This window comes from Ctenopharyngodon idella, chromosome 2 (assembly GCF_019924925.1).
Source record: "Ctenopharyngodon idella isolate HZGC_01 chromosome 2, HZGC01, whole genome shotgun sequence".
NCBI classification, from domain to species: domain Eukaryota; kingdom Metazoa; phylum Chordata; class Actinopteri; order Cypriniformes; family Xenocyprididae; genus Ctenopharyngodon; species Ctenopharyngodon idella.
In genome coordinates this window covers 20,989,316-21,003,435 of record NC_067221.1, presented here as the reverse complement: position 1 = coordinate 21,003,435, position 14,120 = coordinate 20,989,316, and the positions used below count along the sequence as shown (strand labels likewise).

The 14,120-nt window shown below is 38.0% G+C and overlaps 4 protein-coding genes across 5 annotated transcripts in view; 2 read left to right on the top strand and 2 right to left on the bottom strand.

Moving 5' to 3' along the window:
• The first annotated feature begins 3,418 nt into the window (after window positions 1-3,418).
• On the top strand, window positions 3,419-5,918 carry arl14 (ADP-ribosylation factor-like 14). Its single transcript, XM_051917911.1, has one exon. It carries the CDS (start codon window positions 4,769-4,771, stop codon window positions 5,369-5,371), a length of 603 nt encoding a protein of 200 aa, XP_051773871.1. The 5' UTR covers window positions 3,419-4,768; the 3' UTR covers window positions 5,372-5,918.
• Window positions 5,919-6,065: 147 nt separating this feature from the next.
• zp3b (zona pellucida glycoprotein 3b) lies at window positions 6,066-9,576 on the bottom strand. The gene is made up of 8 exons (XM_051917848.1): window positions 9,040-9,576; window positions 8,666-8,781; window positions 8,486-8,589; window positions 8,230-8,410; window positions 7,739-7,856; window positions 6,865-6,950; window positions 6,522-6,784; window positions 6,066-6,437 (listed from the first exon to the last, which is right to left on the bottom strand). Exons 1-8 carry the CDS (start codon window positions 9,445-9,447, stop codon window positions 6,157-6,159), a joined length of 1,557 nt encoding a protein of 518 aa, XP_051773808.1. The 5' UTR covers window positions 9,448-9,576; the 3' UTR covers window positions 6,066-6,156.
• Window positions 9,577-10,329: 753 nt separating this feature from the next.
• gng5 (guanine nucleotide binding protein (G protein), gamma 5) lies at window positions 10,330-12,550 on the bottom strand. Its single transcript, XM_051917921.1, has 3 exons — window positions 12,245-12,550; window positions 10,883-11,034; window positions 10,330-10,800 (listed from the first exon to the last, which is right to left on the bottom strand). Exons 1-2 carry the CDS (start codon window positions 12,323-12,325, stop codon window positions 10,909-10,911), a joined length of 207 nt encoding a protein of 68 aa, XP_051773881.1. The 5' UTR covers window positions 12,326-12,550; the 3' UTR covers window positions 10,330-10,800; window positions 10,883-10,908.
• A 151-nt stretch (window positions 12,551-12,701) lies between these two features.
• The window catches only part of LOC127525370 (meiotic recombination protein REC8 homolog), a 15,358-nt gene continuing 13,939 nt past the window's right edge, over window positions 12,702-14,120 (top strand). For both annotated transcript variants that reach the window (XR_007933314.1, XM_051917877.1), the window contains exons 1-3: window positions 12,702-13,119; window positions 13,300-13,368; window positions 13,532-13,674. Coding sequence is in view for 1 of the 2 variants with exons in the window: in XM_051917877.1 (XP_051773837.1) it covers window positions 13,064-13,119; window positions 13,300-13,368; window positions 13,532-13,674 (268 nt within the window). In the remaining variant the exon portion in view is untranslated. The remainder of the gene's footprint in view (window positions 13,120-13,299; window positions 13,369-13,531; window positions 13,675-14,120) is intronic.

Here is a 14,120-nt window from a genome sequence, read left to right as displayed (position 1 = left end):
TCCTTTTATAGCAATCACATGCTGATGAAATGATTAGTGAAATGATGTTAGCTGGTCATTTTATGCCAGGGCCAAAAAACAGTGAAATTTGGCTTTTTGTGATAAAGTTCATTGTCCAATGAAGCTTTTTGCAAATATGTAAAATGCATCTGATCACTCCGCACAATAATCTAGACTTGAATCAACATCACAACTGAAGCAGCAAACTTTGCAAAACAAAATTTATGTCACTGCCAAAAACTTTTGGCCACGGCTGTACCCTGACGTTCAAATGGGGAGTGGGACCAAAATAACGTTCCACCACCACCAACATGTCGTGTGAACTATTAGTGGTTCTCGCAATACTACATTTATGGTTATGTTAGGTTAGGGCCCTAAAGCCGAGAGAAGTTTTGTGAAGATTATAAAATTGCATGTTATAATGACCTCGATATCATCCAAAACAATCAAAACAAATGTGTGTAAAATTTGTATTTTTTTATATGTTTTATACAGCTAAATGAGCCTGGGGTCAAATTGACCCTAAAGAACACTGATGCTACAAAATGTGTACTGGACATCATGTTAATTTTATGTTTACTCGGTTGTCCCCATTAAATTAGGAAAGGACATTAAATATGAAGCAAAAAAAAAAAAAAATCATGTATTTAGAGACGTTGAACATCGAATGGGGTCAAATAGGCTATAGATAGTTAATATGTAGTACAAACCCGATTCCAAAAAAGTTGGGACACTGTACAAATTGTGAATAAAAAGGAATGCAATGATGTGGAAGTTTCAAATTTCAATATTTTATTCAGAATACAACATAGATGACATATAAAATGTTTAAACTGAGAAAATGTATCATTTTAAGGGAAAAATAAGTTGATTTTAAATTTCATGGCATCAACACATCTCAAAAAAGTTGGGACAAGGCCATGTTTACCACTGTGTGGCATTCCCTCTTCTTTTTATAACAGTCTGCAAACGTCTGGGGACTGAGGAGATAAGTTGCTCAAGTTTAGGAATAGGAATGTTGTCCCATTCTTGTCTAATACAGGCTTCTAGTTGCTCAACTGTCTTAGGTCTTCTTTGTCGCATCTTCCTCTTTATGATGCGCCAAATGTTTTCTTTGGGTGAAAGATCTGGACTGCAGGCTGGCCGTTTCAGTACCCGGATCCTTCTTCTACGCAGCCATGATGTTGTAATTGATGCTGTATGTGGTCTGGCATTGTCATGTTGGAAAATGCAAGGTCTTCCCTGAAAGAGACGACGTCTGGATGGGAGCATATGTTGTTCTAGAACTTGGATATACCTTTCAGCATTGATGGTGCCTTTCCAGATGTGTAAGCTGCCCATGCCACACGCACTCATGCAACCCCATACCATCAGAGATGCAGGCTTCTGAACTGAGCGCTGATAACAACTTGGGTTGTCCTTGTCCTCTTTAGTCCGGATGATACGGCGTCCCAGTTTTCCAAAAAGAACTTCAAATTTTGATTCGTCTGACCACAGAACAGTTTTCCACTTTGCCACAGTCCATTTTAAATGAGCCTTGGCCCAGAAAAAACGCCTGCGCTCGGATCCTGTTTAGATATGGCTTCTTTTTTGACCTATAGAGTTTTAGCCGGCAATGGCGAATGGCACGGTGGATTGTATTCACCGACAATGTTTTCTGGAAGTATTCCTGAGCCCATGTTGTGATTTCCATTACAGTGGCATTCCTGTATGTGATGCAGTGCCGTCTAAGGGCCCGAAGATCACGGGCATCCAGTATGGTTTTTCGGCCTTGACCCTTACGCACAGAGATTGTTCCAGATTCTCTGAATCTTTGGATGATATTATGCACTGTAGATGATGATAACTTCAAACTCTTTGCAATTTTTCTCTGAGAAACTCCTTTCTGATATTGCTCCACTATTTTTCGCCGCAGCATTGGGGGAATTGGTGATCCTCTGCCCATCTTGACTTCTGAGAGACACTGCCACTCTGAGAGGCTCTTTTTATACCCAATCATGTTGCCAATTGACCTAATAAGTTGCAAATTGGTCCTCCAGCTGTTCCTTATATGTACATTTAACTTTTCCGGCCTCTTATTGCTACCTGTCCCAACTTTTTTGGAATGTGTAGCTCTCATGAAATCCAAAATGAGCCAATATTTGGCATGACATTTCAAAATGTCTCACTTTCAACATTTGATATATCTATATTCTATTGTGAATAAAATAGAAGTTTATTAGATTTGTAAATTATTGCATTCCTTTTTTATTCACAATTTCAGTGTTCAGTGTCCTAACTTTTTTGGAATTGGGTTTGTATAATTTATAATATAGTTAACCTATTTATAAGCATTTCAATAAATGTTAAATATTTTAAATGTATTCATATTTTTGGTTCAAAATTTGTTACTCGTATTAAAATCTGTATCATTAACATATTAATGATATCCTAGATTGGTCACTGTAACAAAAATACACTAGATCAGGTAACACTTTCATAAGAGATAATCTTAAGATATGTTTATAAATTTATTATATAGTTTTCTCCCCAATTATCACAATATTTGTGCTTCAGTTTAAAAAAAACATTACGACACCAATTTACTCACAGATAAAGGTCTAGGCAGGCCAGGACCGGCCACTAAACCATCTTACACCAGCTGAAAGGGCCAAACCCATGGGTGGCGTTTATGTATGGCAGAGTATGGCAGTTACCATACCCTGGCATTCAGACAAAACAGGGAAAATAAACAGCTCATGATGCTGCCCATTAGTTCTGTTGCTTGAGTTTGGCCTTTGGCAGAAATTGCCGCTTTGAAAAGCAAATTTAAACAGCCTAACGCCATGTCCTAACCAGATGTGATGCGATACGTTTTCTCACGTGTCTTGTTGCGTCTGGTTAGGACACGGTGTAGGGTAGGGCTGTTTCAGAATTGATTTTTTATATTGTTGTTAAGTCTGTGCATGTCAGTGGACTCCAACCATTCCTGTAGTAGGCCTATGGTGCATTGTTGTCCACATTTTGTTTATATAATTATGATTACTTGGGAATGTCGTTGTTGTATGGCCAGAAGGAATCATGCCACACTAGGTTTTTGTGAAACGCTGCCACTGGCCAAACCCCTCTAAAACCAGCCTGAGCAAGTTGGGAGACCAGCAAAAACCAGCCTTGGCTGGTTTGAGATGGTCTTTTCAGCAGACAGGGACTTTATTGATTTCATGTGGGAAATAGTGGTACAGAGCTTGAGGAAATAATAAACAAATAGAATAAGCATGACGCATGGTTGTTTGCATTCTTCCTGACAGACTTACATACTGATCTGAACACGTATTTCAAGAGGTCTCGGTCGCAGTAACCTTACACTGCAGTGCTGTATCCGTGCAGCATACCGAGCTTTAACGGTGACGCGCTGCCGGATGCTGAGCAGTCCATCGTGACAACAGGGACCAGGTGTAAAGCCTCAGAATAGCACCAGCATTGTGGAATCCAGTATTTAAGGCCCATATGACTCGTGCCTGTTGTCACTGAGTAAGCTTTCTGTAAATCTCCCCCTACACACTCTTACTGGATCTGACACCCAGTAGTTAAGAGGCCGTAACGTATAAATGTAAAGGTCTACGCTCCGTTTTGGCACCGAGTTTACAAGACGCGCAACGGCCTACTTTTCAAGGATTTTTCCAAGCGCAGCCGGAGCACAATAATGGGTCAGTGCAGTTCAAGGACATCCGAGCAGTTTAACGACTTCACGTCACTTACAACTATAAAGTTGTGTGAAAAACGCACTCCCGGCATTTCGCAAGGGAAATGGCGGTCGGACGTCTTTCCGAATGAAGCGGCAGCGGACAGACGGCGCCGCGGCTGCAGTAGTCACGAAGACTGCTCTGGACTGGTTTTTGTGGAAGATACAACAGGCGGGGTGTGGATAGATAAAACCCTCGGAAGACAAAGGTGAGCCTGTGGATGTGAAGTTATGGTCGCTGTTGTTCTTGTTTCTCCCTGAAATCTATACTGAGGATTTCTAAAGGTGACGCCACAGTCATCCAGTGCTGGAAGAAGTATCTGGAAAGCTTGGGATGGTGTTTAATAGGATCCCTGAATGTCTGAGGGAGACATACCACACTTTTTTTGGTTCCCATTTACTGGAATGAAAAGATTGAAACATATTTATTTGAAGACTTTTTCCAAGACATTTATCATCAAATATATATTTAAACAGTCTGCTTATGACTTCCTGCCAGGTCATGGTTATGCATGTGGTCAGCTGATAAATGTAATGGGAAGCCCATACTTATTTCTTTAAACTTATGGTCACGTCCCAGTCTTCGGGCAGCTTAACTGAGAACTTATAAATGTTTATTTTATTTCATTTATGTTTTATTTTTATTTATTTTCGAGTTCAAGTTCCTATGTACTTCATGTATGTCAGTTAACATCTTTACTTTCTTTTGGATCTTAAACTAAACAGTGAAAGATTTTGTTGAACATGAGATTCTATGACAATTATATATTTTTTTATTTAATCATGGAATATTTTATTCAGTTTAAATATGTACAATATTTAAATGTTTTGTACAGAGATTAATTCCACAAGACACCTTTCAGGCATTCTTAGCATATCATTTGGGAGGTGTCCTGTGATACTTTGACCCAATAATCATACAGCTCTATGTAGATAAGCAAGATATAATACATCACTGAGTAACGCAGACACCATCTTAAGTAAACTCACATTTGCTAAGAGAAGACTATAAGAAACTTTGGTGTTTGTGAACATCAGACATTTACAATGGGCCATTCAGGATCCAAACACAAACCTGAAGCTCGTATCCTCCTCCTAGGGCTTGACGGAGCTGGAAAATCAACTCTTCTTTACAAACTAAAATACAATGAGGACTTCCACACAGTTCCTACAATTGGATTCAATGTAGAAATGATCGAAGCCAAGAAGAACAGGGACAAAATCATCCTGACAGTGTGGGACGTAGGTGGTCAGATAAAGATGCGAGCGCACTGGAAGAATTTTTACCAAGACACAGCTGGAATTGTGTTCGTCGTGGACTCTTCTGACATTAAGCGTCTGGACGAGGCCAAGGGCATCCTGGAGCACACCTTAAAGAGTGAGCACCTCAGGGGACTCCCGGTGGTGGTTTTTGCCAACAAGCAAGATATTGTAGGAGCTGCTACAGTAACAGAGATCACAGGGCAGTTTAACCTGAGAAAGAGCTGCAATGAACGAGACTGGTTCATTCAGCCGTGTTCGGCGCTGACTGGAGCAGGTTTGGTGGATGGCTTCAGGCGAATGGCGCACCTGGTGAAAAAAACACCTGAGGACAATAACATCAAAGAGACTGTGAAGTATATTAGATCAAAATCTGTTATTAAGAAATAGCCCACATGGTAAATTATTAAACACTTTTACGGAAGGTTGTGTATACTATCCGACTAAATACAGTTGGACAGTTCATCATGTGCAATCCTAATGTTTAAATGAATAATGACATGCAAGATACTGAAAGCTACCTTGAGTTATGATTCAGAAATTCATGAATATAGTAACCAAGCCTTTGAAGTAGATAAAGATAAAAACATTTGTAAAGAAATAAATGCCCATGCGAACATCAAAACCTGTTAACCACACTTACAGAACATTACATCATACTAATGTTCAGTTGTGATCTGAATGAGAAATTGAGTTAAAAGGCACCATAAAAGGTGGTAATGTTACTTTAAGTTATAATTCATTAATATATTTATTGATATCTGCTGTGAAGTATGTTTCATGTTATTTAAAGTTTTTTTTTCTTTAAGAACTCAATGTAAATCATACTAAATATGGTTCGCAATCATGTGAACTGAATGAGAAATTGAGTTAAAAACCATAAGATGTGCTAAATGTTACCTTGACTTATTTCAAAAAGTTCTTAATACTGTATATGCTGTGAAACAAAGAACTTTCTATTGTGCAATTTTTATTTTATAGCACACAAACTTCAAGTACATTGAGACTTATGAATTTAATGCATAAAGTGCAACAACCAGCCTTCAAACCAGCATCTGCAGTAATGGCAAGGACCAAGACAAGATGTAATAAAACTTTTATTTTTAGAAAAGGTCACATTGTTAGTTTCCATTTTTCCCCCTCACACTCATTTTTAAGTGGGTGGTGGGGGGTCATTATTCAAACCCGCTTCCCTCTTCTGAACCAAAAAGATCAGAAGCTTTAAAGAACAGGCTGTTCTCTAATGGACTGAAGCTTCCAGTCTCTGGAGTGGTTTTAAACTCCAGCTCATCCGTCATAGGACTCTTTTCAGTTGAGTTGAATAAGAACTCCGGCTCCTCAGTAACAGATGCGGAGAAAACACCAGCAGTTTGGCCCAGCAGAGATCCAGCTGACTGGGTGGCATTTCCTTGTCTTGGAATCAGAAACAGAGGACCCAAGGTAGCAATCTTCCAGTCTGTTATAAAGGGTGAGGGGTGTTTGAGTGCCACATAACTTGAATTGATAAATATGAAGAATGAAACATTAAAATTATGCAAACCTTTGTTCGAGTCGGTTCCTCTCTTTGACAGACTGCCATAGGCATATTGCCTTGCCTGTATGAGAGCTCTAAAGGGGTCTAATGATTGACCGGGTCTTACATGAAAGAAATCAGCAGACCCAGACCTTGGGGCCAAATATGACTGCTTGACAGGAGGGGCTAGTGTGATGCGGAAAGGCTTGATTGGTTCAGGCTCAGCCGCACCTTGTTTGGATGGCTCACAGCTGTTACAAACCTCATCATTTCCATCGACAGACTGCCACCTGCACAGTCCATATGGGTTCTTACATAAAGAACCAGTGATTGATACAAAAGGTTTAAATATTTGAAAGTCAGTCATTACCTTCCATCAGTAAAGGAACATGCTCGATTCTGAGCGCTCACAGAATACGCAGCAGGGATGGCCTTTAGGTAACACGTGATGTACACCTGTTTCAAATACAACCAGGAAGCAGTGCAGAATTAGACAACTTACATAGACAAACGGTCTCCACCCAAAAATGAAAATTGACATTTACTCACCCTCACGTTCCAAACCTGTATGATTTTTTTTTTTTTTTTTTTTTTTTTTTTTTTTTTTTTTTTTACACACACACAACACGATATTTTGAAGAGTTTTGATAGTTTGTCTATACAATGGTAGTCAGTGGGGTCCAAAATAAGACCACATTAACAAGTTTTGCATTTCACAGGACAAAGTCTTACAGGTTGGGAATGACATGTGGGCGAGTTGAGGCTGTAATTCAAAACCTACACATTAAAACGCTAGGCATCATATGCCTGACTTTGTAAATGGATAGAGGAAAAACTGGGCAACATATACTAAATGACTGAGGATCACACTACCAGATTTAATTCGTTCTGAACACAAACTCAAGCAGAAATGGGCACCTCGTTGCTAGAGGACACATGGCAAATTAAACCAATGTACTCTAAAATCAGCTCAATATCAAACATCTTATATCCTCCATTTGGATGGAACAAAATAAATAAAATACATAAATGCCATTATACACACTGCACAATTTATTTTAAATTGTCGGCTTTGCCCAAAATCTGCTGACTGGCTCTGGCTTTCGGCAACTAGTGCGGAATTGTCCGGACTTCAAACGGGGGGTAAAAATCAGTGCAAAAGTTACATAGTGTATTACAAACTAAGTGACAAAATTCATCCGTGGGTAAACTATCATTTAAATCAGTCTTAAAGTTCTGCTCACCAAGTTGCTTGTCAACTTGTGGAACCTGAAGGCATCCAATAGTAGGTTTAATTTGTTGCCTTGGCTCCTCTGCAAGAACTTGGAGTGAGAGTACAAACCCCTACTATCTGCAAGACATCTGAAAGTGATCTACATGATTAGACAAAATGCTAAATTCAAGTGAACAAACAGACTGGTGCACTTAAATAACTATTTGCAGTCATGGTTTCATGAACATTTAACATCCATGGAAACATTTTAAATGCACAAAAGGTTCTTTAGATTATTAAAATATTTTTCACACCAAGAAAATGGTTCTTTTAAGAACAGTTCACTAAAAGGTTCTTTGGGGAATCCTCAATTTTATAAATCCCTTTCTTATAAATCCACATTCTTTAATTTCAATTTCAATCACCAAACTGGCAGTTCATAAGACTGGGTTTTAAAGGAGGCTTGATTAAATCAAATACATGTAATAAATGCAATATTGCAAAGTCTGAATCAAAACTCACCCACGATAATCTATAAAGGAATATTTGACATCACTAGTCTCCATGTTAAAAGTTGGTGTAGCCACACACCAGTCAATAAATAGAAGTAGGGGCAAATGATTGGCCAAGGTAACTGATGCTTGAAGGTGTATCACATCCCCCAGAAAATAGACGTTTGAGCCCCTCTCATACTGCCAGTCATCTTAAAAACAGCAAAAAAAATATTAATGATTTTAAATAATTTTGAAGCAGAACTTGGCGATTTTAAATACTATACCACTCATCAGTCGGAGACTAAAGTCCAGATAATCGAAGACCGAAACCGTGGAATCAAATGGAATCCAAGTGGGTGCCACTACTGCACTGTCAACATTATACCACCTTTAGGGGATTTGAGGGAAAAAGTGTGTTAAGAGCTTAAATCAGTCATTAAGAAGTCTGAGGTTTGTCAGCTTACCTCCGGAATTGGCACTGAACAGGTATGGCTGTACCATCCTGGTGAAGCACACCATCAGGAGATGGTAGAGGAGAATAAACAAGGACATTTGAATATACCAGAGAGTCCCCGGTTACCTGAGAAAAGATAAATTAAATCCATTATGAATTTGTAACAAACTATTTAATAGTAGTATTGGTGTAGCTCAATGGTTCCACATTTCTGAAAGTCCACCAAGCTGGGTGTACAGCTGGTTGCCAGCTAGCCTTCTAGTCAAACTAAATGAAGGGCAGATTAATGACCAGTTTTAAATACCAATCAAACTACCTTGAGCCATTTTTTCCCAGCAGAATTCACATCTGTAAAAAGTCTACATGTGATCTCTGCGCACTTACATATAGTTTGGTTCCACAGTCTTTGAAATAAGCAAATATGGTGAAGTCTGATTGTCCAGTTTGCACAGCTCCACATGATGCTGCAGACGCTTTGTTGAGCAATGATTCGGGACCCAGCCGCAGCTCCTCTGCGTAAACAGGAAGACCAGCAGCAAACAGGTCTGTGTTTATCACGACCTCTATCGCTTCTTCATGGCAATACACTGACACAGTTTTCTGACGTCGTTGTGGAACGGGGTTGTTTATTTTAGGCGGACTTTGCGGAATCGCGGCCTGAAACTGACTGTTCAACAGCTGCTGGTTTGCCAAAGGCCGTCCTTGCTGGAATGTTCGAGGATAACATTCAGTGGGCAGGGACATCATAAGAAAGACAGCAGTACAATATATTAATGGGCTACTCCACCACATCTCGCCTGCTAAATAATTCTATCACATACAAAATCGACTTATCGACCATGGAAATAAAAAACCCGTAGGTCGCCGTTTTTAACACGCATCAATGAAAACTGATTCTAGCTTGCGCAATAACTTATCACTCACCCAAACCACCAACACCTGATTTCTATTTATTCAGGCCAATTAGGTTTCATTATGCAATGATGTTGACGCACCTGTATCGAATGATATCTGGCTATGGCGTGTTTTAAAATGTGAATATGATTTTAGATACCTCTATTTTAAAGCTTCTGATGAAAAATATTATTATTAATACGAAATCAAGATTTTAGCGTAAACTTCAAGTAATATAATAACTATCTACATTAAAAATAGAATTTTCAATATAGTTTTAGGAGTACAGCAGTCACATAGCAAGAAATTACTTGCAACACACTTACAATAACCATTTTATAAAGTCTATGTAAAATCATTAAGACTATGATTAGACCTTAGTTCAATTAGGATATTTAAGTAGCTTTTATAAATGTACCCTAGAGGTGTGCATCTTGAGACAAAACAATGGCACTGACATATTTTAAGATCAGTGCAAGTTGCTTTCAGTTAAAACAGCTCAAACATGCATTTTAGCCTGGGACTGGGCTTAAGCCTTGTCTGTGAAACCAGGGGAAAGCCTGGCAAAATACCATCATACATTTTGTGTGGTATAATAGAATTATACCACACCAAGTTATTCAAAATCACGTTCACACTCTGTCAGACAAATGCATTTCAAACAAATGAATGGATATCATGGAACTGTGATAAAACTCTACTTCTTTTTTGGTTATAAAGTTAACATAACCATTAGCAATTCTTTCACAGTAAGCAAAGTATTAAAACAATGGACACATGTAGAAATCAATGGGTTTATTTTGGGTTATAAAAAGTCCAAGGCAGAGAAGATAGAGAAATAGACTACAATGTTAAAAAGGCACAATAAATTACTAAGTTTCCTCTGCTGTGCCACATAAAAATACAAAAGCCTTCCCTCCAAAAAAACTGGAGCGTTGTTTATCACTCATTAAGGCAGACTTTTTAGTTTGAGGTCTTCAAACAGAAATCTGAAGTTTGTGAAAGAGAGAGTCAAATACAAGATTTAAAAAAAAAAAATAAAAATGTTTCCTGTTCTACAATGAAAACTTGAGAAGAAAATGCACCATAACAGACAAAGCGGTAAATCCTTTCAGTTCTTATTTCTGTGTTTATGGCATGAGGTATTAACTGGCAAGTGGACAGCTTTGTGCTGTTGCGTTTTCGATTATACATCATGGCAGTGGTTCTTATTTTCCCCCCAGCAGAAATGTCACAGGAATCGGAAAAAGCCTGAGAAGACAGATTTTAATTGTTAGTTTCAGTTTTGTAATGTTTAGCTTTTAATCAAAAGCAATTTGATAATCATCCTTACCAATAGCAGGTGGCCATCATGGACCCTCACAAGAAGGAGCAAACCTTCTGCGTCCTGAAGGGGTTGGTGCTTGAAGACACTCCGGTCAGCAGGGGATCTTGTAGGGCGTTTTGAATGCAGAACTGCTGAAGCTCTGCAGCCGCCTGAGAAACCTAAATAGCCAGAAAGTCACAACATGTCACAATTGCCTGGAAACTGTGGAGTCGGCATTCGGACATAAACACGGAAGCACTGCAACAAAAATAGCATAGGAGAATGACAGAGGAGAGACGAATTTGTTGAATAAAGTCATTTCTGTTTTGTTTTTGTGCACAAAAAGTATTTTCATTGCTTCATAACATTAAGGTTGAACCACTGTAGTCACGTTGATCACGTGGTCACGTAGTTAACGATGTTTTTACTACTTTTCTAGACCTTGAATGTGGTCATTTTGTTGCTTTCTATTGAGGATAAAAAAAAAAATCTTGGATTTCATCAAAAATATCTTAATTTGTTTTCCGAAGATGAACGAAGGTCTTGCGAGTTTATAACGACATAAGGGTGAGTAATAAATGACAGAAATTTCATTTTTGGGTGAACTAACCCTTTAAATGGTTTGTATACAGTCAGCTGCAATGCTAAATACGAACTCATACTAACAGACACACAAATATATCTATAAAAATGGATATAATGGTGGTGTGGTGTGTATTTATTGCCTACATTTCTTATATATAATTAAGGGAGAGAATATAAATATAACTACATTTAAAACTAATACAAAAAGATTAAACTAATTATCTAAAATAAACTTAATCAAAATAATAATTGATTTACGTAAATAAATTGATTTAAATAACGAATGCAAATTTTATCAAAATATCACTTGTAAAAATAAAAACTATTTTGGAATTTAAATAATATATAGTACAGTTCTACATAGAATAGAAAAAAAAAAAAACGTAATGTGGCGTAACCGACACATTTATGATATTAATTTTCCTCAGTATTAATTGAGTCTTTATACTTGTAAATATATAACTTCCTTTTACATTTTAGGATGGGGTCCCTGACATTGGGATGATCACATTTAGGGGTCCATGGGATCTGAAAGATTGAAAACTACCCATCCTAGCTAGCTAGATTTGCTAGATAAGATATTTTAGCACTTTCCCCCCGCTAAGCCTGTTTAATATTTAGTTTGTTCAATGGATATTCGTTCTACTTCACTAGACAATAAAACGACTCTAATAAGTCAACTGAGAAGCCGCTAAAACAAAGCTAACGGGTTACAGGTCCACGCCCAAGCTCAACCCGGCTGCTAACTCACTAGCTCACTAGCAGTCTCATCAGAAATCAAACCGCTAATAGAAACGAACCGACCTTTACTCTGTTGATGTTTGCTTCGAAGCGCAACTGCTGAACGACTTTCTTCATCGCAACAATGCTTGATGAGCCCGACATGATGTCTGATATTTCCAAAAGACGTGCAACAGCGAAGACAAAAGTTGTAAGCAGGCGGTTTCCGGTTTGGTTCAGTCCGGAAGTGCACGAATGAAACGATTCCGTTTGCGTCTTTTCTAACCATACTATGGCGAAGGCTGCAGTTAATGAATATTAAAAAGGCTAAGTCTTCAGCATAGTAGGATTGGTTCATTCGTTAGCTGCTGTACAGCGCCCGCTTGCCAGCGTCAGCCATTTAGCAAACCAGTTAAGGTTACTGGGCAAACGTAATTAATATTAATAATCTAATCATAACGCACAACATATACGCCACCTGATGGCGATTAGATGCAATATTACTGCTTATCATTGCTTCTTTATAACCTCTTTATACAATATAATAGTCACCCGCCCATAATGAAGCTGTTTTATGACTAGAATGCTGTGTAAATATTTGAATACTTCTCAATATTCATTATGTTGTAATGTGTATAATAAAATAGGAATTATTATGGAAACAAGACAGTCCAATAAAATGCGTCTTAGACTGCTGTCTTAATAAGATTGGTTTGTCTGTTTTACAAAGCACAACTGATTGGTAGATCTTTCAAAACAATTCCCCCACAGCAACCTTTGAAGTAGCCTACTATATAGTTCCTATCAAAACACTTTGGATTTCACCTGAGAGATTTCATTTCTTTCACGATCACGATCATTGCAGTTTTTGCTGAACATTTCCTTTAAGTTTATCCAGTCACAATGTTTTTCTATCCTACTGTGCTCAATCATCGGACTGGGTGCTTTGCCACAATATGGTAAGTTCTCATTTCTTTCTGAGAGTTAGGCCTATTGACTGTTTGTTTGAGAAGGTGTGTTTATAGGCTATTCACTGCATGCCAAACATGGCAAATTAGGGTAAATGTTATAACCTGTCAATTTTAATTCTAAAACTGAAGCATAGCTATTAATATCTATCTAACCAAATCTATTTTCAGGTTGGCGGCCACTAAAGGACGAAAGATCAGTCGGAGAGATATGCTTAAAGTCAATGTCCAGCGCACCTGGTAGTATCCATTCTATGAAATGAATAAATTAAATAAATAAATTACTTGTGAACAGTTTTCTACAAAATCGCATTTAAATACAATACTAAAGTAAGTTTTTGAGTAAAATTTATTAAAAAAAAAAAAATGAAATGAATGGAGTTATTTTAAATGTGATTTACAGCAATGACATCATGGAATACGTGTTGGTCAGAGTCCCGCCCCCTGTATCAGGATTGCCCCGCCCTCGTTTCTCCCTGTACCTGTCCTCTCAGCTGCAGTATGGAGTGGTGCTCGTCTACCACAGACAGTGTGAATTTTTGTTAGGTGGGCTGGGTGCATTTGTCAAAAATAGTCTTTTTTTTTTTTTTTTTTTAATTATTAATGTTTACTAAAGAGTAATCCTTTAAAGGGATAGTTCACCCAAAAATGAAAATTATGTCATCATTTACTCACCCTCAGGTTGTTCCAAACCTGTAAAAATGTCTTTGTTCTGTTGAACACAAAGGAAGATATTTTGAAGAATGTTTGTAACCAGGCCGCTTTGGGGCACCATTGACTTCTATAGTGGGAAAAAAAAAATACTATGGAAGTCAATGGTGCCCCAGAACTGTTCAGATTACCACATTCTTTAAAACATCTTCCTTTGTGTTCAACATAACAAAAAAATGTATACAAGTTTGGAACAACCTGAGGGTGAGTAAATGATGACAGAATTTTAATTTTTGGGTGAACTATCCCTTTAAGATGACGCAATGGAGTTCCTAAAAGGA